Source organism: Diorhabda sublineata, chromosome X, assembly GCF_026230105.1.
Source record: "Diorhabda sublineata isolate icDioSubl1.1 chromosome X, icDioSubl1.1, whole genome shotgun sequence".
In the NCBI taxonomy this organism is placed as follows: domain Eukaryota; kingdom Metazoa; phylum Arthropoda; class Insecta; order Coleoptera; family Chrysomelidae; genus Diorhabda; species Diorhabda sublineata.
Window position 1 is genome coordinate 1,885,512 of NC_079485.1, and position 25,832 is coordinate 1,911,343.

Consider the following 25,832-nt stretch of genomic DNA (forward strand, 5'->3'; position numbering starts at 1 on the left):
GTGATTATTTTTGCCACAGGCTTAGCTCTATGAAATAACTATACCTGATATGTGGTCAGCTTTAGAACATTATCCAATGTCAGACTAGAAGAGTAACTTAACCATTTAAAATTTTTAAAATGACAAGAAGATCATTCTAAATATTTAAATGAAAAATAATTTGAATTAGACTAATGAAAATGCACAAAACTTATTTGAAACTGCTATAGTTTTAGCTCTTATTTTTTTATTTTATTAAATGTGTGATATATACTTTCGTTTACAATGTGGAAATTACTTCAAAATAATTTACATAACAAGTACGCTAATCATGAAATATAATAGTTTATTTTTTTACTTTATAACAAAAGTGATATAATCATCATTTTACTTTTTGTAGATTACTTTCTCATAGAAATACTTTAGTCTGGTTAAGTAAACCAGCTAATATTAAAAATATTCTTTCAAAACCTAAACATTCTGGAGCACAAACTAGACGTTTCTATTTAACAACATTTGGAGTAACATTACCTGGTAGTTTGATAATTAAAGTACATCTTTCTCGTAATGTGGTATTATGTGAAGCAAAGAAAACTAGAATGGTGGGTTATGAGAATCCATCTGAGAGGAATGCAAAGTTTGATTGGATTAGATTATGGACCTACTTAAGACCTCATATTTGGTACTTTATAGCAGCTGTAGTAGTATGTTATACTCACACATAAAATATTGATAATTTTAAGTTAATTATTGTTTTAGGGAGCTCTAGTTGTGGCATTATTAAATATACAAATTCCTCAAGTTTTAGGTGGTGTAGTAAATGTTCTATCAAAATTCAATGAAAGTAAAGATACTCAATTATTCATTGCTGATATGAAAAAGCCAGCTTTTAAGTTAATTGGAATGTATATTGCGCAGGTAAGAAATATAAAAAGTTGTAATTTTTCCCAATATATTAAAACATATTTGCTACTTTCAGAGTGCAAGTACATTTTTCTACATATCAATGCTTTCTAGTTTAGGAGAAAAAATGGCTTATAGAATGAGAGCTGATTTATTTGAGTCTATAGTAAAACAAGATATAGCTTTTTTTGATCAGCAAAGGACAGGAGAAATTATTAATAGGTATTTAGTAAAATCAAATTGATTTAAAATAAATTCATCATTTTGAAAATAAGTTTCTTCTCTTCCTATGAATTGACAAAAATAAAAATATTCTTTTTTATAAATAATCTAAGTTTTGTTTTGAATTTAATTTCAGTAACTTATTCAAATATACATATTTCAGATTAACCACAGATGTACAAGATTTTAAAAGTAGTTTCAAGCAAACTGTGTCTGGAGGACTACGTGCTGCTACACAGATTGTTGGTTGTTCAGTTACTTTGGTTATGATATCTCCACAAATGACATTAGTTTCTTTACTGTGCATACCATCTGTAATAGCTGTAGGAACCATTTTTGGTACTCTTCTAAGGTCAATTTCCAGAAAAGCACAAGCTCAGGTAACTACATTTTTTAGTAACATAAAATAATATAATTCAGCCAGCATTTCATTTTTCTTTGTTTTATGATTTGTGGACTTAAGATTCTTTATTTATAAATTATAGCTAGATAAATGAGTTGAGCAAATAGATATAGTACCTAAAAATCTCTATTCACAAGAAAACAACTGAATTGTCTAACAGAAGTATTATTAAACTTGGCAAGTACAATTTCTTTTGTTACAGATAGAGAAGACCACAGCTGTAGCAGATGAAGCAGTTAGTAACATAAGGACTGTTCGTGCATTTGCAATGGAAGACCAAGAAATACAACTTTTTAACTCTGAAGCTGAACTGGCAAAATCGTTGAGTATCGATTTAGGCTTGGGCATTGGTTTTTTTCAAGCAGGAACTAATATGTTTATTAATGGGTAAACTTCAAATTTTTATTTATACAAAAATGTATATATGTTGATAAATCAATGAAACTCACACTTTTAATGCTTGAAAATGTTATCAAACAATTTAATAGTTTTATGAAAAAAAAACTACTTGGCTGTATGCAGGGCTAAAAATATGGAAATTCATATTAAAATTAAACTAACGCTAATTTAGAAATATAAATAATTAGCTTTAATGAAGTCCAGAAATATGGGAATGGAAAATACTATTGAGAATTTTTGGTGGCACAAGCTAGAATAGGAAAGAAAAGTGAACAATGAGTTATATGGTTTGTTAGAAGATATAATGGTTCCTAATTTCATCATGTAGTATGTATGGTTAGGACATATGGAACAGATAAAGATCCAGGATATGATGGCGGGAAGAAGTGTTTGAAATTGAAGCAAATAACCAAGCTAAACTTACTCGATTTATCTTACATATACACAAATGTATCTCCTTCACAGGAAAGAAATTCACATTTAATTTCTACATGATAAACTATAAATTGGACTTTAATCAAAAGGTCCTCTACTCCTATTATGTTGGGGTATTATAAGTGAATAGTGTGTTCATTATTAAAAATTGTGTTACATTGACATACCGAATTTTTTCCCCTTTAGGATGGTATTATCAACTCTATATATGGGTGGTTATTTATTAGCAACTAATCAGTTATCAGCTGGAGAGGTTATGGCATATTTAATGGCTTCTCAAACAATACAACGTTCTTTAGCACAAATATCTTTGTTATTTGGATCAGTAGTTCGAGGAGTAGCTGCCGGTTCTAGGGTTTTTGAGGTGAGTTTCAAGTAATAGTATATGATACAGATATATTTATTCTCCAACTCAGTAAGTTCACATTTCATTTAGTAACTTGGTCATTTTTATAAGTTTGCACTCAATCATATATGTATTGACATGACTATTCCACAAATAAATTATGTTTATGATTTTTAATTGTTTTCAGTATATTAATAAAATGCCAAATATGTCTCTCAAGGGAGGAGATATACTTCCAAATGAATTGATCAAAGGGGATATAGAATTTAAAAATGTTTATTTTGCATATCCTACCAGAAGTCAACAGGTGAATGATAATGATAAATCAATTTTTCTCCTAATTCTAAAGTAAATTTGTTTTTAGATGATTCTACAAGAATTTAATCTGAAAATACCAGCAGGTAAAACTATTGCTATTGTTGGAGCCTCTGGGAATGGAAAATCTACAATCGTTTCACTTTTAGAAAGGTTTGTATCAAAATTTTGAAAGAAAATAGTGTCTTGAATTATTTGCTTGTATTTCTATCTATTTCATGTTTTAAGATTTCTCAATTTCATAAGACTGTACCATAGTTCCAAAATACAAAATATAAGCTTAAACAAACCGACCTTATTTTAAACTATTACTACATTTAAAATTCCAAAGATTCTTCAACACTTTCAACTTATTTTTACATGTATATAATGGTTGAATGAACCAAACAGCACTGACAAAATTGATTGACTTTCATTGTGAGATTTATTCATTTATTACATTTATATCTTAGATTTTACGATGTTAAAGATGGTTGTATAACAATAGATGGATATGATATAAGAAACTTAGATCCTTCTTGGTTGCGTGGAAAAATATTAGGTTTAATAAGCCAAGAACCAATACTCTTTGGTACTTCAATTATGGAGAATATTCGTTATGGCAAACCAGATGCTACTGACGAGGAGGTAATTCAATTTAATCTAATAATTCTTTCAAACTGTCATTACCTCACTACGCGGTTGAAAAAAAATAAAAAATTTTTGAATAAAAATATTAACATTACAATATAACTAAACCAACACTGTCAGTGCTTTGGTAATTAAGTTATCGTCTTCAAACATGGGTAAACGTTCCAAATATTTATTTATTTTCAAGCAGCTCACAAGAAAGTATCATGATTCAGAAATACATATTTCAGGTAAAACAAGCAGCACTTTTGGCAAATGCAGATGATTTTATAACAAATTTTCCATTAGGGTATAATACACCTGTAGGAGAAAGGGGTGTAACCCTATCAGGGGGCCAAAAACAAAGAATTGCTATTGCCCGCGCACTTTTAAAAAATCCAGCTGTTCTATTGTTAGATGAGGCAACGAGGTAATTTTTTCATTTTATACAAATAACATATTAAATAACACAAATATTATTCTTTTTTACTGTTAAGTATCTGGCATTGTGGAGCTATGCTATTTTTCTTAGGTATGCGTTTCTCCATTTTTTCAACATGTAGTCTTCTTGTTAAACTTGATTAACTAAAAATGATTTCTGTACTGATTTTTATATATTTTTATTTTAGTGCGTTAGATTCAGAATCAGAAAATATTGTACTATCTGCATTGGAAAAAGCTCGGAAGGGTAGGACAGTCATAGTAATTGCTCATAGATTGTCCACAATTCAAAATGCAGATCTAATCGTTGTTTTAAATAAAGGAAAAATAGTCGAGGCAAGTTGATTTTTTGTTAACTATACAATTCTCATGAATATATATTTCTTATAATCTTTGATTCGTTACGTTAACCATCAGTGGAGTTTCGACCGGCGGTTTGAATAACGTCCGGTCGAACTTTTATAATACAGACCCTAATAGCATTATTGGTTTTTCTAAATATAAACATTCTTACTGAATAATGAATTTTAATATAAAATAGCAGTAGAAAATAAGGTTATGCAACTAATTTGTGACTCATATATTAAAATAATAACAAAAGTTCTACTTTATTGATTAATTAGACTTTTTATTGGATTTTATAAAACTGTAAACAGTTAAATATTCTTATAGTAGCAGATTTGCGGAATACTTTTTATTTTAAATTTTATAATACCCTGATTTGAGTACAACTCCAAATAGATTTTTGGTCTAAACCATGTATAGAGTATGATAAAATGGAGCAAAATAACAAGGAATATGAAAAATCAAAAATTCTATTCTTTGTCAACAAAAAAATTTTCTAACAACTACTGAAAATAAACATTGTAAATTAGGTAGCTACCTACCATATAGTTATCTATTGATTGAATGTATGGTCTCCCAGTATATTACTACGTTTTCATGTTCTCTGAAAAATATACTTATTACATGCTGTTACAGTTTTGTCGATTCTCATATAGTTAGTTTTGTCAGTTCATTTGACCTCATTATCCAAATTGAACACATTGCTAGACCAAATTTTACAATCACACTTGTATTTTGAAAACAAGTTATCGCCATTAGAGACCAAAGGTAAACTAAATTTGTCCTATATATACGAGTTGTAGTAGTAGTATGAATATCACCGTTACTAGAAATTCCAACTTATTCATTATTTAAAGTTTGCATTGAAAACCTTATAGTAACTTGATAAAAAATTTTTGAATCTTGTTTCTTATTACAATTTGTTTCAATTTTAGATGGGAACACATGAAGAACTGAAGAAATTGGGAGGTTATTATTGGTCACTAGTGTATCAACAGCAGAATAGCCCAGCTGGATGAAATCCTAGTATAAATTGTAAATTAATGATGTAAATAAAAATTTGTAAACGATCTTGAATCGTATTTCAGATTTTGGGATTAAAAAAAATATTTTAATACATGGGCCGAATTGTACCTTTTAAATCTAAATAATGTCTTGTGAAAGTAACTAATGCGTCAATAGCTCCTAAAATGATCTATATAGTCGTAAAATATTATAAATTTTGGTATTAATAGAAAGAATCGACATATTTTGAATATAGAAAGTTTATTTAACTGGATGTAGGTGAAAATAATTGCATACGTCAAACTCACCTAGTTCATAAGCAATGATATATTGTTTATACAATTAGAAATGGTTTTATCAGTAACTAAACAAATTTTAATGATGTAGTATATAATCAATATATTACATGATACAATAAATTTACCACAATTCATTTTCTGTATTGATAATTTCAGTAGGTTCTGCCTCTTCATCATAGATGTTATCTAAAATCCATTTTATGTAATGAATTACGTTGGTATACACGGCTGGTCCTTCACCACAAGATTCTTTTCCAAATGATACGATACCTGTATGGTTAAAAAGTAATAAGGTTTTTCAAGAATGTCTTATTCAAAATGTACTTACCTATAACATAATTTTTGTTGACAAAAGATTCTTTTCGACTCCATACCATTGGTCCTCCAGAATCGCCCTGGCAACTGTCACCTCCACCCATGACTCCAGCACAGAGTTGACCATCTGAGAGATTCAGTTCATATTCCTCACTACAGACACATTTATCTCTGAGTGGAATGGTAATGTATTTCAAGAGATTTGAATATTCATCGGAATCATCTTTGCCCCAACCGGCGATATCAATTTTTTCGCCGACAAACGTTTCGTCCAGAACCTCATTCATAGGTAAACAAATAGGTCTAATAAACACTGAAATTGTTAGAGAATGGTTCATTTTTTTTGATAAAATTTTGCATTTTCCAGTTTCAATCCTTCAGTTGCAAGTTTACTTACAGTTATATTCAACATTTTCGTCCAACCTAATGAGAGCTATATCATTTTCATAGGCTATTTGTGAGAATTCGGGATGGATAGTAATGTTTTCTACTCTGTACGTTTTTGGTGAGCAGCCTAGACATCTTTCATGTTTAACTAAAGAATCCCCAAGCCGGACTTTTTTTCTGAAAATCAATTCAAAAGAATGATTCTAATATGTGATTATAAACCAATGTTTTTTTGCTAAAGTGTATTTTTATCACCACTACTATCTTTTATTCATTTTGAAAAGCTCACCCTTCTAGTTAAAATATTATTATTTTCAGTTCAACGGAATTTAATTGAACAACTAATACATATCCAGCCAGAACAGGGTTAAATATTTCTAAAGGATTCCCTAATTTGTTTTAGTCAATAGAGTTAAGGGGCGTTCGATCTGTGCTCGATTTGAAAACGATGTAGACTTGGGTATATTTATACGATCCAGAAAGAAAGCAACAATGTTTTACAGTAAAGACTACACAAGAATCCAATATCCATTTTTCCTTTGATCTGCGCACAAACACTATTTTCTTAGACCCAAAAACCTCAAATTTCGACTCATCATTCCATAAAACTCTCCTACTCTTCATACGTTCAATTTTTGTTATTTAGCCCACCGCAATCGCTTAATTTTATTTTGATGTTTTAAAAGAGGTTTCTTCATTGCCACTCTTCTCTAGATTCATTTATTTGAGCTGCTGTCTCTAAGCCCGTGAGTCGTTGATAAGGTTTACTCATCAATACGTTTATCTTCAGCTGTTGTGATTTTTCGTGGACGCCCAGAACGTTTTCTATCGCCAAAGATCCTGGTGGATGCATATTTTTTCACCTTGTTTCAGTTAACTAAACTTCCCCAATAAGGTTGTTCAATAGAATATTTTTTTAAATATTAAATAGTATATAAATTTAATTTGAATAAATTTATTCTTACATGTTTTTTTCATTTCCATAAACGCAATGTGCAGCTGTAAGTATATAGCGATTATTTATTAATGCTCCTCCACATATAAACTTATCCATTTTTTTAGTAAGAAATAATTGGGAAATCCATGGAAATTGGCCTTGTTTTGCATATTCCCCATGTACTATCCTATTTGGATTTTTTGTCAATCCACATTTTGATAAAGGAATTAAGTTCCAATTTTTGTGTTGCATAATTTCATTTCTGCGTTGTGATGCTAAAGAAGATTATTATTATTGTTATTTACTATATTTATTACGATTATTTACCTATAGAAAAATATAGAAATTGAAAAAAGAAACATAATTAGGCAAAGTATACACAATTATTAAAAATCAATCGAATGAAATTATCAGTATCCAAAAGTTAAAAAATTACCCAAACACATAGAGGGCACTAAAATATTATATAAAGATAAAAAATTGTGAAAGATTAATTGTTAATTAATTTTTTATTTATTAAATAGATTTAAACTTGTATAGATCTAAATTTTATGAAATGTATTTGATGAACAAGACTATCTAAGAAGAAATCTATATTCATAATGTTTTATCATTTCTCAAGTCTCAAATACAAAAAAGACTGTTGATAATTATTATAACTAAATATTTAGAAACAACCTGACAAAATAGAATAGTCATTTATATTGATTTGAAATCTAGCTTTTCCTAAGCTTAAAAGGTCTGTTAGTGGATGTTTTTGATGAAATTCCTATAAACAAGTAAATAATTTATTTACAAGGCGCTAAAAGCAAATCTTTTGACTTACCTAAAACATAACATGTTAAAAAAGTTGATAATATTACAAACGTCTTCATTTTTATTCTTATAACCCTACAGTTGATAGTGAAATGTATTTATACCCTAGCTTCTATGCAAATTAATAGTAGATATGGAAATTATAATTTATCTTTACAGCCATACCCAAGTCGTGAGGGTTGTAAAAATAAAAAAAAATCATGAAAATGTAATAAAAAAAGTAAGAAAATATTTTTCAAAATAATTAAAAATTGCTGTTTGTAAAAATAAGAAAATTTACATAATTTTACTACCTGGAAATATATTATTGGGTTTATTTACCTAATGAACTTAAGTTTGGAACTGAACATTTTCTTATTTTAACCAAATTCTATTCCAAATCAAAATATGATGAAATACCTTTTTAGTACCGTTAGCTCCGTTTTATCACTCATCTACCGCAAGAAAAAAATGTTGCTTATATGTAATCGATATTTCACGTTTAGAATGTATTTGGTGCTCTTTTACTTGATATGTTCACTGTTTAATTATAAAAATATTTCGCGTGCAACTATTTTTAATAAAAAACAGAAACTTAAGATTTGACAGCATTTTAAGTTAGGAATATATTTTTTAAAATCGAATTATGACTTTCTTCCATTTTATAAATAATAATAGTTTTTTATCTAGGCTTGTTCACTCTATGTTCTCTTTTTTTAAATTCAAAAGAATCAAGTAACATATAAATAAATAACTTTTATAAGTACTGTCAAATATTACTAATGTCATTTTGAAGAAATTTTTTTTCGCTCCAAATCTCACGTCTATTAAAACCAAAGAAAGAGTTAATTGAAATAGAAAATTTTTGGTGATTTGTCTCAATGGATAATATTCTACGTATCAAACAACTGACGATTCCTTTGAGTCCAAAAGATTCCGAAATAAATGCTTTTGTAGAAAAGGGTTACCTAATTGGGAAGAAAATTGGTCAAGGTTCATATGCTACCGTACATTTAGCCGATTATGTCGATACCACTAAAACTAACCCGAAGAAAGTACGTCTGGCCTGTAAAATATTTGATAAAAAAAAGGCTTCGAAGAATTTTTTGAATAGATTTTTAACTCGTGAGCTGGAAATACTCGCTCAAATTAACAACAAATATATCATTTCTTTACACAGCATTTTACAGAGAGACACCAGAGTTTTTATTTTTATGGGGTAAGTACAATTATTTCATTAAATTATGGAACATGTTAGTATAACAATTTGTAACATAAAATGCCAAGTTTGCAAACTGCTGTAAAGTGTACACTGATGTTTTTTTTTTAATTTTTTTAAAGATATGCTGAGAACGGTGACCTTTTGGACTACATTCACAGAAATGGTCCAATACCTGAAAATCATGCTAGACTATGGTTCAAACAAATGATTTGCGGACTTCACTATCTCCATGGAATAAACATTGCACACAGAGACTTAAAATGCGATAATATACTTTTATCTGCAAAATTCAACATTAAATTAGCTGATTTTGGTTTTGCAAGATTCTGCGTAGATTCTCGAAATAAAAAAATACTTAGTGATACTTACTGCGGTTCTTCAACTTATGCAGCACCTGAAGTAATCATTGGTACACCCTACGATCCAAAATTATCTGATGTTTGGTCATTAGGAGTCATATTATTTGTCATGCTTAATACCACCTTGCCTTTTGACGATATAAGTTGTGTGGATTTGGTACATAACCAAATGACTAAAAATTGGGCTTTCCAATCAAGAGTAAGAGATAACCTATCAAAAATGGTCAAATCCTTGGTTCGTCATATTTTGGAACCAAATATAAATAAAAGATTTACTTTGGAAAATATTAGAAAACATGAGTGGTTAAAACTGCACAAAGAAAAGTCATCTACACCTGCTCAACTGTTGAATAAATCCAAAAAACAGAAAAAAAGAAAGTAAGATGGTTATTGGTAAAAAATATATTAATGGAGTATTCGAGCAATTGGATGGCTTTTTAATATTTCTTTTTTGATATTTTCCTAATTTTAATTAATTTATTTAGACCATTAAGAGGCCTGATTATGTAGGTAATTCTGGATTTTTCTGTACCCACATATGTACTTTAAACCAGAAATAGTATTCATAGTATTTATTTTATTTGAACTTATCCTAGGAAGTATATAGATATGTCTTTGATTTACAATAAATTTATAGTAATCAATATAAATTAATAAATATTTTTGAACTGACAAAAGTTTCATTTCTATAACATTTACTTTAAAATATAATTGAGGCTTAATATAGAGAGGAGAGGTTGGGTTGCTTTTTAATGGGATGGGGAGTATTTAAGGTTCGGCCTGATACAAGGAAAACTTTCCTCAGCAAGGCTAGAATCGTGGTAGATTAAAGAGCTGAAATGATAGGATCAAAGGTTCGACAAACCAAACAGCATCATTTCCTATCGTCAGCCATTTGGCTAGCAAACAAGTTTACCGGATTACAGGAGAACCACGGAAAACGTGCAACATTGAAGATCAGGTTTAATATTGTTAGTGCTTTTTGGAAACTTTGATCCTGAGAAAGATAGATCTTCAATAAACTGCATATCTTAGTAATTCATCAATTACGCTGCTCATGAATTAATAGACAACCATATAAGGGAAATAAATAAGTTCCAAAAGCCATAGAGAAACTGGTCTACCAATCGGAAAGATCCTGGCAGATAATGATTGATTTTATATAAAAATCGCACATGGTTTGATTAGGTTTTTTGTTTGTTTATTAATTTTCTGCTAGAATCAAGATTATCTACCGTTGGGAAAAGAAGGTACGACTATTGGAGTAGCTGATCTGTCCTTAAAAAATTATTTTTGTTGAGAGCTGCAAATAGAAAATTTGATATAATTATCAATTTCTTCGCTTTTAGGGGATGCAAATTATTCAGTAGTATTTTTCCTTTTATACAAATAATAACGAAGCTAACCATGTGCGATTTTTCTATCAAATCTATCATTATTCTGCCAGGATATTTCCGATATTCTACCAGGATAGAAAGATCATATTATATGAGTACAACTCGAGTCTATTAGTTTACAAATAGCAGTGAACGTGATCCGGTTAGTTTCCCAACATTGAGGTCATAACCCGATCATAGTTTCCGAAAAATCCTTTCATCATCTGTATCCTGAAAGGATAGTAAAAAGATAAACTGATTGCTGATCCTAGCACAGAACGTAGGATTTCTATGCTATGAGCATTGTATAAAGAATAAAGAGTGGTTGAAAGAGTTCTATGGGAATTGGAGGTAGGAAGCAGTTATTGCAAGAAGAAAATGAACGGTTGAGAAAAAAACTAACCAATGCTAGGAAAAAAGTCAATAACCTGAATACTCAATTGAAAGCTACAAAAAAAAGGATTATGAAAACGCAACTCTCTGAGAACGTTTTGTATGGAGAAGGTGTTTCAATAGTAAATGTAATTACTTGACCCAAGAATATCTAGAGGTCATTGCGAGTAGATTCTACATGTATGTACAACGAATAGTCGCTGTAGCTGAGGCCATAAAATGAAGAAGTGAAAGTTGACAGAAAAGTTATCTATTGTTGGTATCATACATATATGTAATACAGATTACATATGTTATATTGATCGCCATCCATATTATTTAAAATCCAAACTAAACATCTTATAACAACACTTTTAGAATTATGGATATCAAGAATGTCGTAGCAGAAATCGATGCCTCTATAAGTGGTGGCGACTTATACGATAAAATAAGCTCGTGTCTTGTAAGAATAATTTCATATAAAATAAATTTTTACTTATATGATGTATTTGCAGAGATTGTCTTCTGATGCTTATTACCTTCTTCATAATGGAAAAATAGTTCAATCGGGCACCATTATTAAAAATGAAGATCTTTCTTTTACTCGTATTGTTCCTAGAGTGTTTGGCGGAAAAGGTGGTTTTGGATCAATGTTGCGGGCTATTGGAGCACAAATTGAAAAAACAACTAACAGAGAAGCATGTAGAGATTTGAGTGGAAGGAGACTGAGAGATATTAATGAAGAAAAAAGGTTAATCAAAACAAATAATAATTGGAATTGTGATTGTACCTATGTTCGAACACATATTAAACTAGGCTTGTTATTTATATTGTAGATTAAAAAATTGGATTAATCAGCAAGCTGAAAGGGAAAAAGAGGCGAAAGAGAGAAGAAGGAAAAAGTTGGAAAAACAATGTGAACAACCAAAACATGAATTCAAAGATCCAGAATATGACAAAGAAAGATCTGAACTTCCAGAAATTGTTGAGGATGCAGTTCTTCAAGGACTGCAAGCTTCAAGTAGCAGTTCAATGAGTACCAAACGGAAACATGTTCAGGATGTACCAATAAAGAAGAAAAAACCAAAATTATGGTATGATCTTTCTATCTTTTCATATTTATTTTAAGATTTAAATTTCCATTTATTAATTCAAATCTACTCTGAGAATATAATCAATATACAATAAAACATTTTTAAATCAATTCTTTTGAGAATTCAGTTAGATTTTTTGTATATTTGGGTTTGCAGAAAATATATCTGCAATTCTCTATAAGGTCCAGATTTTTCTAACTTCGTAGTATAAGCAATTCGACTTATAGGTGATCCAAAGTACACCAAAAACTCATGCCTAAAGCATAGATAAATTGACATGACTTTCGATTTACCAATATTACCTCAGCAGATGCTTTTCTGAGCTGTCCAATATAATCCTACCTAGAGAAGTATTTGCAAGACCTACTTGATAGGCAGACGTAGCTAATGAACACTGATTTCCCCTGCAGATGCCCAGAATGTCAATTTATTGGGACTTCCTATCCATGGGTATTTCCACACAGCAGGCGGCACTCGAACTACTTGAGTATAACAGGGTTACCCTCTTATGTTTTCTTTTCACTTAAAAAAAATGTTTCCAAAATATCGAAAAGATATTTCAAGAAAAAAAAAGATCAAAAAAAACTTATACAAGTTCATAATCTCAATTACATTTATGCACAACTCCCTTTAATTTTAATTCAACATTTTTAGGGTTGATGATGGATTAGAGCTGAGTTCAGATGAAGATGAAAGTGAAGAAGAAACTGAAAATGCTTTACCTAAAATTTTGACTGAAGGTATTTGCCAATCTAATGAATTACAAAGTAGACTAGTGAATACACAAAACACTGTGGATGAAGGAAAAGTAAAATAGAGTTTATTTGAGTAAATTTTATTTATAAAATTATTAAAAACATTTTGTTTAGAAAATGAACATTTGTATTATTTCAAAATATCATTCATCGTTTTCAATTTCACCAGTGTCTGTTGCATTATTATCTTCCATTTCTGCATCTCTGGTTGAATTTTCTGCCATTTCATCATCTATGGCAGAAAGTTCTTCCATATATACATCTCTGGTCAGAAGTTCTCCATTATCATTAATTCTTCCACTTTGTGTTGTGTTTTCTATCTCATTTTGAGTAGTAATTTCATGAGAGTCCTCTTCAATTGGTTCATCTTGAATAGGTACTGGTAACTGCTTCCCTGAATCTTCATTTTCACTATCTGTATCCCTATCTTCACCTGGATGAGAAGAAATGAACCCTTCATGAGGTTGAGTTGAAACATCGCCTGGTTTTTCCCATGTCTCATCAGACTAGAACAGATATTATGGTAGTAATACAAAAAAAAGAGGTATATCTTGTGTTTATGAAGTAAAATGCAATACTTTGTTAACAATCGTAACTCACCTTATAATAATGTTTTAATTGTTTTACCCTTTGAATATAGAAATCGTAAACAAAGTTTGCCATATGGGTCATATCTTCAACAATCATTGGTTTATCTAAAGGTTTTTGATTATTGTAACGTGTCGGTGGATAGTACTCATTTAGTACTATATGTAACTTTGTAGGCCGTGAAGTTAACTAAAAGAATAAAGTAACAGTTATTGAAAATAAAATGGAATACAAGTTACATTACTGTTTATTTGTGATATAGAGATCAAATATCAGGTTAAAATCAGCTCTTTACTATCTACAATCCTAATGGGAGACACAAATTGTATTTTAAAATTATACTGTAAATAACAAGTTTGGGTTGTGGAACAAAAATATTATTGATTATACATTTGGTAATGTTGAGAAGTTATACCAATTGGAACAAACTAAAGATTGCTATTATTAAAAAGTATACTACCCTCATTGAGAGAATGACTGTATTTTTTTTTTATTTATTCTAATGCATGGACATAGTTAATACCAGATGAGCAAAATGTTGCTTTCATAAAAGCTAATATAATTAAAAACCTTAAGATTACCTGTTCAAAAGCGGGAGTGAGCTCAAAGCAATTTTGGAATAAAGACACTCTGGCAAATATGTATAATCCTAATCTAGCACGGGACATAGCAACTACAAGTCTTCTCACATCTCTTAAATGACCGACAGCTTTAGTTCTCACTAGCGACAGGATAATGTAATTGTTTTGTTGTCCTTGGTATTTGTCAACTGTTGTAATCTATAATATGATGATTATTAAAAATACTTCATGATTTTTTCACAATACTTACTTTATGAGGGCGTCCCATCAATGGATTATTGGCACATCTGGTGTTAATAACATCTCTTATCAGATGTTTTTGTCCATTATAAGTCGTCAGTATTGTAATTTTGTTTGCCGGATAGCCTATTAGTCTCATAAACATAAAAGTAGCAACGCAATATTCAGCTTCAGCAAGATTCTAGAATTTGTAATACAAAATTAGTAACAAAGAGTGAACTGGATATGAAAAAGCCTGAAATGAGACATAAAAACAAAGACATTTAAAGTATATGACTAACTCAACATAAGAAGCGCAGCAAAAGGGGACATGTAAAAAGTGAATAATAAAGAATGTAAATATGTAAATATAAAATGAAATTGAAGGAAGAAGTAGAAAATTATGCAAGGAGTTAAAAAAACTAGAGTTGTGAAAATAAGAAGAATGGAAGAAGGGATTTTTATATTAATAGTGACGTTGTTTTTTTTTCATTTATACAGCACCAAAAGGTCATATCTAATTTTTTTATAAAATAAAATTTATTTGTAATTAATATGTCTCATACCTGATAGAAATATGGACTTGGTTCACTTTCTCCATTGCCATTAAAATCTTGTACATCAATTAATTGAAAATCAAAAACAAATCCAGGGTTAGCAAGTTGATATTCTCTCCAGTTTTCCACATGTTTCAAATTACCTAAGTTTTTATATCTCCATTTGTATAAATTACAGATGCTGTAAAAGATATCAAAGATAAGTGCAAAAACGCAACATAAATAAATATAAGAGCGATACAGTTCAAACTTCTTCTTCTTCTTCAACGTATTGTAGGCCTTATGCCTGTAGTTTCCAACTTGTCATCCTTGGGATGTTGATGTCCGTGAATCCATTCATCTGACTATGTCTTCCACCTCACATTCGTGTCTTATGTCTGTATTTCTCTTTCTGTCTTAGTGTGTACCCGCATATGTTTCTGAGTATTTTCATTTCTGTTGTTCGTATTTAGTTCTTTTGTTGTCCGCTCTTGTTTCTGTATCATATGTCAATATAGGTCTAACGCAGGTTTTGTATATTTTAACTTTTGCCCTTTTGATCATACTGGTATTATTCCAGATAATGTCCCGGAGTGCGCCTGATATTCGGCTGGCTTTGTTTGCTTGTCCTTTTACTTCATTTATTCTGTTCTGGTCTGCGCTGATTTGTGTGCCTAGGTAGTCAAATGACATTACCTGTTCTATGGTTTTATTTATTTATAAATGACAAGAGTTTTAGTTTTTGCGGTGGATACTTGCATGTTAAAGGTTTTATCTTTTATGTAGAATGAGTATAGGAGCTGCTGTAAGTCGTCTTCACTCTCTCCCACATTTACAGCGTCATCGGCATAATAGATTATTTTTATTGCGCCCGTTGTAAGTGAATATCCTCTTGCTCTAATCTTGACACGATTTATTATTTCGTCCATTATCAGGGTAAACAGTTGCAGGCTTAAGGGCAATCTGGTTTAATAATAATGTTCTCATAATTTACTTACCTTGGTCTAGCACGACCCTGACCGTCAAGTTCAATCGTTGGAACCCCTAATCTAACCAATCTTGTAAATAAACTTTGTTCCATATTTGAATATTTTTGGAATGCCATATTTTTTATAACGGGAGGTAATTGATGATGATCACCAATCATAATCCATCTTTTCAATCTATTGAAACCATCGTGAGGGTTTTGCAGTAGTAGTGGAATAAATGTCTCTATTTCCAAAATTTGAGCAGACTCTTCCATTAGTATATTATCGTATCTAAAACCTAAAAAGTTGGTGAATTGACAAGTAAAGCAAACATTTCAAGTATACTATTTATTGCTGCTACACTAACACAATTCATTGTCATACTTGTTTGTGTGGTTTACGTGTTGGTTTAACAGTCTGCTCCATATAAATATCACCAATAATTTCAGAAAATCCAACTTCATTAGGCACGCATATTTATTAGTTACGAGGACAAAAATATAGTGAAATAATAGTTACTAAATCCAAATAAGATTTATAAATTGCAGCTATTGCAAGTAGACAAGTTGATAGAAAAACTAAAAACTATTGCCAATATGGGAAGGTATAGAGGAGTAATATTCAAAATAACTCAACGCATGAGGTAATAAAGTCATAATAAATTAGAATAATTAATCTAAAATCAGCACTTACGCAAATAATATAATAAACTTTGCACAAAGAATACCAAATGCAGGAAAGTATGACAGAGATTAATATCAGTTTCAAAATTTAACACCAAACCTTAAATGTAAGAAAGAAATAAAAAACAAGCCACCAACATGGATTATTTAGTTAATTTAAAGGGAGGAAACATAGTTAGAATAAAAAACCAAGATTAAGAAAGTGAACGAGCGTGTAACTCAAATAACAAGTACAGTTAAGTTAGTTTGGGCATTTGAGTAGATCGAAGAGTGGTAGACAAGTGGAGAAGATATGAAAAGCAAACGAAAAAACAAAGCTCTTCACTTACCAATTTCTACTAACTCTTTTCTCTTTAGAGCAGCGTGTGTACAAGTCATAGCAATTATCTTGGCTTCTTTAACTAATAAGTACTTTGATCTATCTAAACCTGATCTCAACAGTTCGAATGCTCTAAATTCTTCCAGTTCCTTAAATATATGATCTATATACCTGAAGCAGCTTTCTGCTACTTCTAAATCTTCTTCATACGATTGTTCTTTGAAAAGAGGTTGAGGAGCATTCACGAAAAAATCGTGAAACGGAAATTCCTTTGATACAATCTTTGGGTCTAAAACCTATTAAAAATCAAGAAATTCGATATGTTTGTAATATACAGTGTTTTAATAAGATACGTTGATCGAATTAACAATATATGTATATATAATTTAAACTAAGTACCCCGTAGATTGATAATACTTTTTTTAATATACCTTATTAATTTTTGATTTATTTTGGTGTATGCAATGCAAAAAGTTCTCCCATCTTGACAGCACCTGATACAAATAAAAATGTCCAGCAGTTTCGCAAGTATAAGCAACATCTCCTTCGACTTTCAAAGATTTCTGTAGCTTCTCGACCTCCATTAGTAAATCCAATCTTTTAGCTAATACGTAGTTAACTCTACCGTACCTACTAAAATCTTTTTCAGTTTCTAAAGCTTCTTCACCATGTCCCAAACGTAATAAATGACGTTCATCTATGTCTAGAGCTACGATTTTATCAAAAAGTTGATTCAACGCTTGATTAGAGTGTGTGACAATAATTGTTCTTTGGTTAGGAAAGTTGTGGTAGATATTAGAGATTATTTGAACGGCAACATCAGTTTTTCCTGTACCGGGAGGGCCTACAACCAAGGTTAATCCGGGCTGCATTCCTGATTTAATAGCTTCTATTTGAGTTGGTGTAAACGGTATCATATTTCTGTAAAAAATAATCGATTATTAGAATTTTCAAGCTTACAATTTGATATTCACTCACTTTTTCGGTTCGTTAAACAAATATGGTCCTCTTCTAGGAATTACATGAGGTTCCACAATAATAAATTTTTGAACTTTTTCATTTTCGTCTTCTTCTTCCCTAAGACCTTGGAATGTTAGTTTAAATGGACGTACCAGCTTTTGAGGATCATTAGTTCTAACTTTTATCTCGTAATCTGGGAAACACGATCTTAAATGATCCATATCAATGAATGTATCATTAAAATCCATCGTGGATATTTGATTGGGCATTTTTTTATAATTTGCAGCGCTTGGATCACCGTAACCTAAAATTATATCGTGCAGCCATTCTGGCACTACGCACTCTGTGTTCATAAGTTCTCGGATTGTTTCTAAAACTGCCTTAAAGTTGTTTTCCTTGGGTTTTCTTCTCATTAATATGTTGAAACCTTAAAACCAAATTTTATGTATTATTTCAATTCCTAATCTATGGTGTAGACATTTTATTAGTTATTTTCATAGAATCTCCTGATATTATCAAAAAATTCGTAAAAGTCCAACAGGGTTAAATACGATGAGCCTAGTGACCATTTCATAGTAATATCTCGTCAACGCATCCAACACGTAGGATAAAAATTAATATTTGGGATCATAAACTCATAAAAACGTAGGATGGAGATTTGCCTTGTTGTTATCATAAAAAATTGAAGAAGTTTTCAGCTGAAAAGTAGCAATTCAGTCAAATTTATTTATTACAAAACACGATTACGCAAGTGGTAAAGTTTACTCGATAAAATTTTCCGTCATTCAACAAACAGGAAATGTTATGACTACCAAAATAGTAAAATTATGATTAGTCACTGGAATGTAAACTAAAAATCACCGCCAAATATGATGAAGAAAATGTAGATTAGGTATAGGGAGAAACATTATTTAAATATTTCTTTAGGTGTTTTCAAATTGTAAAATTTATACAATAAATCGTTGTCGCACTTTGTTACAGGATGATTTATGTAAAGGTTGTCCAAAATTGGCTGTTGTGTCAGAAAACATCGATGCTGTACGTAAACATATCGTGAGATTGGGGATTTTTTTTATTTCAGTTTAACCTGCCTCGACAGCGCTGATCATTGGCACAAAAAAAGTTAAGTTACATAAGTTAAATAAAGGACTGTTACAAAATCTATTACAATACGTAAATTATTTATATTTTTTCATACAACTTGATGGCTTTAAGAAACTCCAACGATTTTCCTCATTTCCATCGGGTGGATGTTATGTAATGCTGTAGTACTTTTTTGAGGTTTTTGAAGTTAGTCTTCAGATCATTGGCACGCTGAACAAATAGATTTGTTCGCGTTGGATACCGCATAATCGTCCGAAAGACGTCTATAAGATAGTAACATGGATCTATAGATATAAATCCAAAGCTAAACAACAATCGACTGTATGGATCTTCCAAGACGATCCAAATCCTATAAAAGTTGTTCACGCACGAAGGAAATGGTCGCCTGTTTTCCGGAATAACTGGACTGGACATGTCGCTCCATTAGAGAAATGTGGAACGGTCAGAAGTCTTCGAAAAAATCAGAGAAACCAATCGCAGAAGATGACGCGTTCTCCACTTCGTCAATGCGAGCTCTCGTACATCAGTTGAAACAAAAACGTTTTTGAGCAGTAAAAACATCGAATTGTTCGAGTTCAACGTTTTTCTACACCTGAAGTAGCGGTAGATGCGTTCAATTCACATGTTTTAGAGGTATCTCAACTGGAATGGAAAATATGCTTGGACAATTGGTTCAAATGCATGCAAAACTGTATTGATATTAATAGAGAGTATTTTGAATAACAATAAAGCCATATACAATTGGTAATTTTGGCTTTAGTTGAATATCTCAAAACTTAAGTAGTGTATATATAGTTTTTTTGCATTTACAACATATTTCCATCCCAAATAAAACTTGTTATATTTGTAATTTATTTTATGTAATAATTATGAATTAATCGTATCTAATCTATAAAAAAATAAATTATACAAATAAGTCTGTAGAGTTTTTAATTATGATTTCACTTTATTTGCATATTTGCTCTATAAATAGTACTTCCTATGACTCATATTGATTAAATATAGAGACGGACTTAATTTTTGAAATTGTCTTTCTGACTTTTAATTGCCGATGCCAGACAATGAAATATAAATATTTTTCGATTATATTATTTACAGAACTATGACAATGTTTGAAATGGTTTGACGCGTAAAAAAATGTTTTGAAATTAAATAACAATTGTGACATCATAAAAATTCACATTACAACACTTTCTCCCTCAAAAGAACTTATTATTATTGAAAGATTTGTAATTGAGTCAAGGTAAACTTGTGTGCGATTTTCATCTGAGAAAGACTCGAAATTCAGTCGAAATTCTTTATTTTTTTACATTAATATTTATAGTTGAAAAATATTTGGATTACTGTTACAAAAAATATGCAAAATTTATAATTGGGTCAAGGTCAACTTCTGTAAATCAGATTGTCATTGAGAAAACATCTTTTGAATGGAATGGAATCAAAATAAATATTCTGCGATTATGTTATTTTAAATTTAGATGTTTTCGAGTAATTAATTGTGTAAATATTTTGATCTGTTCGAAGTTCAAGCACTGACCTATACAACTTTCTATGTAACAACGTATACAAACAATAAGAGTACTTGAAGCTTCCTAGCACGCTCATTAAAAAAAAAATGAAACCAAAGTGTCTCATATGCAATAGGATAGAGATTAAACCAGGGAATAAACAATGAGAAATAGTCAACTGATTTTTTCGTTAAGTTTTATGTGTTCCAGACATTTTGGAGCACAACAATTATCGTTGATCTCAGGCATATCCTGAATATTTAAATATGTACAAATGAAAGTTTCATTACAAGCGCCAAAACACTATAAATATATATAAGAAATAATTTTCATTCCTAAACAACTTCTCGGAAGAATTGCGTACTGTATGTTGATATATTTGACGTAATATTTTCATATCAAATAAAATGTTATGTCCCATTTACTAAAATGAATCTTATCTGTTTATATTAACCGAATTACGGCTACCACAACCGCAACTGACGCTCAATGAATAATATTAAGATAAACACAACAAATTTACGTATTATTTTTCTATTCACATTTTTATTAACATATACTTAATTAATAATTAGAAATATGTTGATTGTTTAACCTCGAGCTCCATTCTCTACCTAAATCACTTTAGAGATAAAATGCAGCTCCTTGTTGAGTACTTTATTCAAATATTGTGCTTAGTACTAATCTATGGATTCTCGTCATTCTTGGCAGTAAATTCTACTAAATTGAGTCAAATAAACATTTCTGTCTTCAATCTAAGTATCTGGCATCACAGTTATAATATTGTATACACTCTGTTAATGGACTTTAACGCAGAGGAAACATTATAATTCAAAAAATAAAAAAAACTGTCAACCATAGTACTAGAGAACAATTCTTCTGGTAAAAGAAAAAATTTATCACTCACAATTTCACCGAAGCGCGTTTTTAAAACCAATTTATCGTCTTTAGAGGATGAAGGTAAACTGCAGTTTACTTACAGCAGTTATTTACTGAAGACGGTAACTTGGTTATCGAAACAAACGTCAGACAATGTAATTGTGAGTGTTGGTGTAGTGGTAGTTTAAACAGTTAAATGTGTAGAGAGTTTTATTAAAAAGAAATTAAAAATTACAAAAAAGTCAATAATTGGCTGTGAATTTATACATTAAATTTGACAAGTTGAAATTCAGTTCGTCTAGCTTGTACAAAATCCAGATGAAGGTTATCGAAACAAACGTCAGACAATGTAATTGTGAGTGTTGGTGTAGTGGTAGTTTAAACAGTTACATGTGTAGAGAGTTTTATTAAAAAGAAATTAAAAATTACAAAAAAGTCAATAATTGGCTGTGAATTTATACATTAAATTTGACAAGTTGAAATTCAGTTCGTCTAGTAATTAAATTGTTGTCAAAATTATGTTTTGAACGAGTGAAAAATTTTGATTTAGAGAGGTTTTTGTGAATGGAACTGTAGAATCGCTTAGTTCTTCACAGAGAAACATATTCTAATGTTAAAAGATGAATATAATCGGTTTCGGAAATTCGTTACATACTAAATCGATAAAAAATTTCGCCACTGAAACGGGGGTTAATATGGAAGCCTCACTTCATCGAAACCTTGTACAAAATCCAGAAACAGAGCTTAGAAAATCTTCTAGTGCTTGTTAAATAACAGCTGTAATAGGATGTACTTGTTTTTGAATTATTTCTTTCCGAGTCTAAATTGGTTATCCGAAATTAATTTCTTTCAAAATTGCTAAATTACTGTACTTAGATACTCAGAACATTATCAATTAATATTGAATGAATTCGATGTGCAAAATGGTGTCCACAAATTTATAGAGTTGAATGGTTGGGAGCATTGCATTATTTTCAACAAAGCAGATTAGACATTTAGCTCCAAAATAAAAAAAAATCCATAGGCGACAAATCGAGGTATCTTCCAGGTCATTCAATAAAATCTTTCATCCGAATCTATTGCTTGTAAAATCATTAAAGATGTGGCCTTACCAATCTACTGTAGTATAGTAGTATGTAATTCGAGATATACTTGTCCATTTTCATTTTGTACATTTATTTTAATCATATTAAAATTAATGTAGCTGAAGATCCGAATCTATGGTAACATACCTTCGTACACATCTTCTTTACCCTTATTAGTATTATTCATATCATCTCTGTATTGGTTGCAGTCCAACCAAACTCGATAAGTTCTTTGATCTCCTGGTAAAACTGGTCTAGGTTCTGGACCATCTTCAATTACCCTACCATTTGAATCTAGCATCCCTTCTACTTCACAGCCTCTAATACAAGTTAAGCCGACTTGAGGTAGAAACGGTTCTTTGTAGTTATATTTAGTTCCTGAAAGGGATAAATATTGAAAAATTGTTAAATTATATTGTTTCATTCAACATACCTATTACGTTAGGAGGTTTTACGGAAACTAAAAAGCAGACATCATGTTTTCTCAAGTTTTCCCATTCTGTCTTGATATCTGGTCTCACTGCTAAGTTCACTGTAACGTCCGCCCTTACTCTACTAGGTCTTTTTTCACCAATATTAGGTTTCGCTACTTCGACCACTGCAAAATTGATGATTGGTTGAGCCATTCTAGCCCAACCACCCCAATAAATGCTGCCATCTTCCGCTTTCCTAGATAAACATCGGTCATTAAAAATGACAAACTATTTTTTGCGTTAGAAACTCACCAAGGGCTTAATCTGCTAACAGCATCTTCAATATCTTGCCTTATTTCGTCTGAAAATCATAGGAATACATTTGTTTTTAATCTGTTGGTTGAATATATTGAATAGTATATTGTTTTACAAGGGAGATTGTTTGAAAGGAGAAGCGAGTGAAACACTATACTATTTCTACAACTGTTTATAATAAAAATACAAATTGACAGTTTAAATTTATAACTAAGAATATAAAATTCATATTTTTTCAACCGTTCCAAAAATCTATCATTTTAACACAGGAGCTGATAAACATAATGGAAACTTGATAAAGATGAGAAGAGTAGGTGAGTTTATTGGAAACATTGCAGAACATGTAAAATTTCTTCCACGATCTGCCACTATTACAAACATTTATGTTTTTGTAGGTGGTTGAAATTGAAAGTTTGATTAAAATATTTGTTAGTCATAAAAATAGTTTAACTTTAAATTTTTTTCTAAAAGTTACTGAAAACTGCTATCAACTTCTGCCTCAAGCTGCTCTTCTAGCCAATTCGAAGACCTGGAATGTTTTCGTAAGCCCTTTAGAACAGTTACAGAATAGTCGATGGCTGCGTTACTACACAGCCAAAGGCCTAATTACAGAGTGAAATATAGATTGGTTTATAAGTGAACAAAAAGAAGAATTAATTGAAATTAATTTTGAGACAATCAATTACTTTTATATGTTATTTACTTTTCTTTGAAAAAGAGCAAGCATGTGGAATCAGCTACCAGAAGTTCACACGACAGACACCACTCGAGTTACTCGAGTGTAAAAGGGTTCACTCTCTCGTGCTTGCTTATTCTATAGAAAAATAGTAATACTAACAATGATAACCTCTTTATAATAACCAGAATAAAGAATTATTGAGACAATAAAAATATTTGAGCAAATGTGCAAACATGAAAGCATTAATATAGTGCGGGACCTAGTAATAACCGAAATATCATTAACCAATTTAGTGCCCTTTATGATTTCGATGTGGCATATTCTGTTCGTCTGTAGCGATTTTTTGACCGGTCCTACTTTGTACCAGGTTTTTTTCGACAAGGCAAAAATGTTTTTAAAACAATAATATTGAAAATAGAAAAGAGAAAAACTCAAGTGTATAAGTGGTTTAAAAATGCAGATATGTTGACAAACCATATTTTGGACACCCATCAATTGCCCGATGCAACGAAAAAGTTGATAAAACCTTTTATTGAGAAGTATTAAGATGGTTTTTCACGAAAGATCCCATTGGTGACTTGAGGAGACTGGTTCTTCCATCTCCGTTCAACAATTTTTAATACCGCTGCTTCACGCACCTTACTCGCCTCATCTGGTCATGAAAGGACACTGATTCCGCAACAATGAAGAGGTAAAAAACAAGCAAAAGTTATTAGCCATTTTTAAAGATGAGCAAAAAAAGTTTCAAACAGTTGAAACACCAGTAAGGCACATGTATTAGTTGTAATGGGCAGTATTTTAAACAGGATCACGTTTTTTTAATAATTCCGCTTATTTTTAGACCCTTCCTCGTATTTTAACTTTGTTAACATTTGAGTTTATTATATAGTTAGTTCATATTAGACACAAATATCCTATAAAAGTTCTAAAACATTTTCAGCATTACAATAATCGATGACTTCAATAATGTGGCATTGAAGAACTTCTAATAGGTCTTTAATGGCGGATAAATAGCCAAAAAACAATATTGCTATTAAAACACTTACATGTAGATTCTAGTCTGAACAAATTGAAGTTTCTTAACAAGTAGTCATGCAAAGTCAAAAATTGCAGATTGAGTTTAGGTAACGCCAAGCAACCTTCTCCAGAAAAATAAGCCGTTGGGACTATATTTTCATCCCAAATAATATCTTCTGTCGGATAGAGCGGCATTTCGTTTAGAGCTTCTAGTTGAGATACTCTTTTTTCGTGGCGAGATATCTGAAAAAGAATTAATTTTGTTATAGACACCCTGAAGATAATTTCTTGTATATTAAGCCATTTTGAAAGTGATATTCTGTATTGGAGTCTTTGTTATGATTTATATTTATTATTTGTTGATATCAATTTTGATTGCTTATAAGTAACATTTTCTTACCAATAGTTCTTTTAAAAATACTTCGTCAGTTCTACACCATTTATACTGTTCTTCTAATTCTTTAGATGGAATAAGATTCAAATATTCAGCAATCGCTCTAAGTTTTTCTTTACTGTAAAATAAGTAAATAGATAATAAAAAATGTTGATTTTAGTGTATAAGGTCCAGCACGTATTGAAGACTAAATGAAAATAAAAAGAAACATGGGAGAATATGATATACGAAGGAAAGATACGGGTAATTCTCATGAAATCTTGAAATTACC

General features: G+C 30.5%; 5 protein-coding genes across 6 annotated transcripts in view; 3 read left to right on the plus strand and 2 right to left on the minus strand.

The window, feature by feature from the left end:
- Positions 1 to 51: 51 nt before the first annotated feature.
- On the plus strand, positions 52 to 5,511 carry LOC130451596 (mitochondrial potassium channel ATP-binding subunit). 2 transcript variants are annotated; one of them, XM_056790719.1, is made up of 13 exons: positions 52 to 299; positions 380 to 683; positions 739 to 897; positions 959 to 1,104; positions 1,268 to 1,484; positions 1,710 to 1,894; positions 2,528 to 2,705; positions 2,875 to 2,994; positions 3,052 to 3,155; positions 3,455 to 3,629; positions 3,863 to 4,041; positions 4,241 to 4,388; positions 5,333 to 5,511. In XM_056790719.1, exons 1-13 carry the CDS (start codon positions 265 to 267, stop codon positions 5,414 to 5,416), a joined length of 2,034 nt encoding a protein of 677 aa, XP_056646697.1. In that variant the 5' UTR covers positions 52 to 264; the 3' UTR covers positions 5,417 to 5,511. The 2 variants fall into 2 exon arrangements, with proteins under 2 accessions (XP_056646697.1, XP_056646698.1); XM_056790720.1 differs by lacking the exon at positions 52 to 299 and having other exon boundaries at positions 505 to 683; positions 782 to 897.
- Positions 5,512 to 5,775: 264 nt separating this feature from the next.
- Positions 5,776 to 8,248, minus strand: LOC130451598 (venom protease-like). Its single transcript, XM_056790721.1, has 5 exons — positions 8,167 to 8,248; positions 7,369 to 7,615; positions 6,414 to 6,580; positions 6,030 to 6,329; positions 5,776 to 5,971 (listed from the first exon to the last, which is right to left on the minus strand). The coding sequence occupies exons 1-5, from the start codon at positions 8,213 to 8,215 to the stop codon at positions 5,823 to 5,825; spliced, it is 912 nt and encodes a 303-aa protein (XP_056646699.1). The 5' UTR covers positions 8,216 to 8,248; the 3' UTR covers positions 5,776 to 5,822.
- A 737-nt stretch (positions 8,249 to 8,985) lies between these two features.
- Positions 8,986 to 10,098, plus strand: LOC130451807 (testis-specific serine/threonine-protein kinase 3-like). The gene is made up of 2 exons (XM_056791066.1): positions 8,986 to 9,354; positions 9,477 to 10,098. The coding sequence occupies exons 1-2, from the start codon at positions 9,017 to 9,019 to the stop codon at positions 10,096 to 10,098; spliced, it is 960 nt and encodes a 319-aa protein (XP_056647044.1). The 5' UTR covers positions 8,986 to 9,016.
- Positions 10,099 to 11,574: 1,476 nt separating this feature from the next.
- LOC130451603 (splicing regulator SDE2) lies at positions 11,575 to 13,435 on the plus strand. Its single transcript, XM_056790730.1, has 4 exons — positions 11,575 to 11,927; positions 11,980 to 12,215; positions 12,301 to 12,558; positions 13,213 to 13,435. Exons 1-4 carry the CDS (start codon positions 11,847 to 11,849, stop codon positions 13,373 to 13,375), a joined length of 738 nt encoding a protein of 245 aa, XP_056646708.1. The 5' UTR covers positions 11,575 to 11,846; the 3' UTR covers positions 13,376 to 13,435.
- Positions 13,213 to 25,832, minus strand: part of LOC130451599 (RNA helicase aquarius) — a 55,977-nt gene continuing 43,357 nt past the window's right edge. The window contains exons 8-21 of the mRNA XM_056790722.1: positions 25,568 to 25,679; positions 25,197 to 25,410; positions 23,469 to 23,517; positions 23,177 to 23,412; positions 22,891 to 23,121; positions 18,186 to 18,594; positions 17,639 to 18,128; positions 17,218 to 17,503; positions 16,236 to 16,503; positions 15,268 to 15,439; positions 14,733 to 14,903; positions 14,483 to 14,680; positions 13,914 to 14,090; positions 13,213 to 13,819 (exon numbers count right to left, since the gene is read on the minus strand). Of these exons, the coding sequence (XP_056646700.1) occupies positions 13,457 to 13,819; positions 13,914 to 14,090; positions 14,483 to 14,680; positions 14,733 to 14,903; positions 15,268 to 15,439; positions 16,236 to 16,503; positions 17,218 to 17,503; positions 17,639 to 18,128; positions 18,186 to 18,594; positions 22,891 to 23,121; positions 23,177 to 23,412; positions 23,469 to 23,517; positions 25,197 to 25,410; positions 25,568 to 25,679 (3,376 nt within the window). The 3' untranslated portion in view covers positions 13,213 to 13,456. The remainder of the gene's footprint in view (positions 13,820 to 13,913; positions 14,091 to 14,482; positions 14,681 to 14,732; positions 14,904 to 15,267; positions 15,440 to 16,235; positions 16,504 to 17,217; positions 17,504 to 17,638; positions 18,129 to 18,185; positions 18,595 to 22,890; positions 23,122 to 23,176; positions 23,413 to 23,468; positions 23,518 to 25,196; positions 25,411 to 25,567; positions 25,680 to 25,832) is intronic.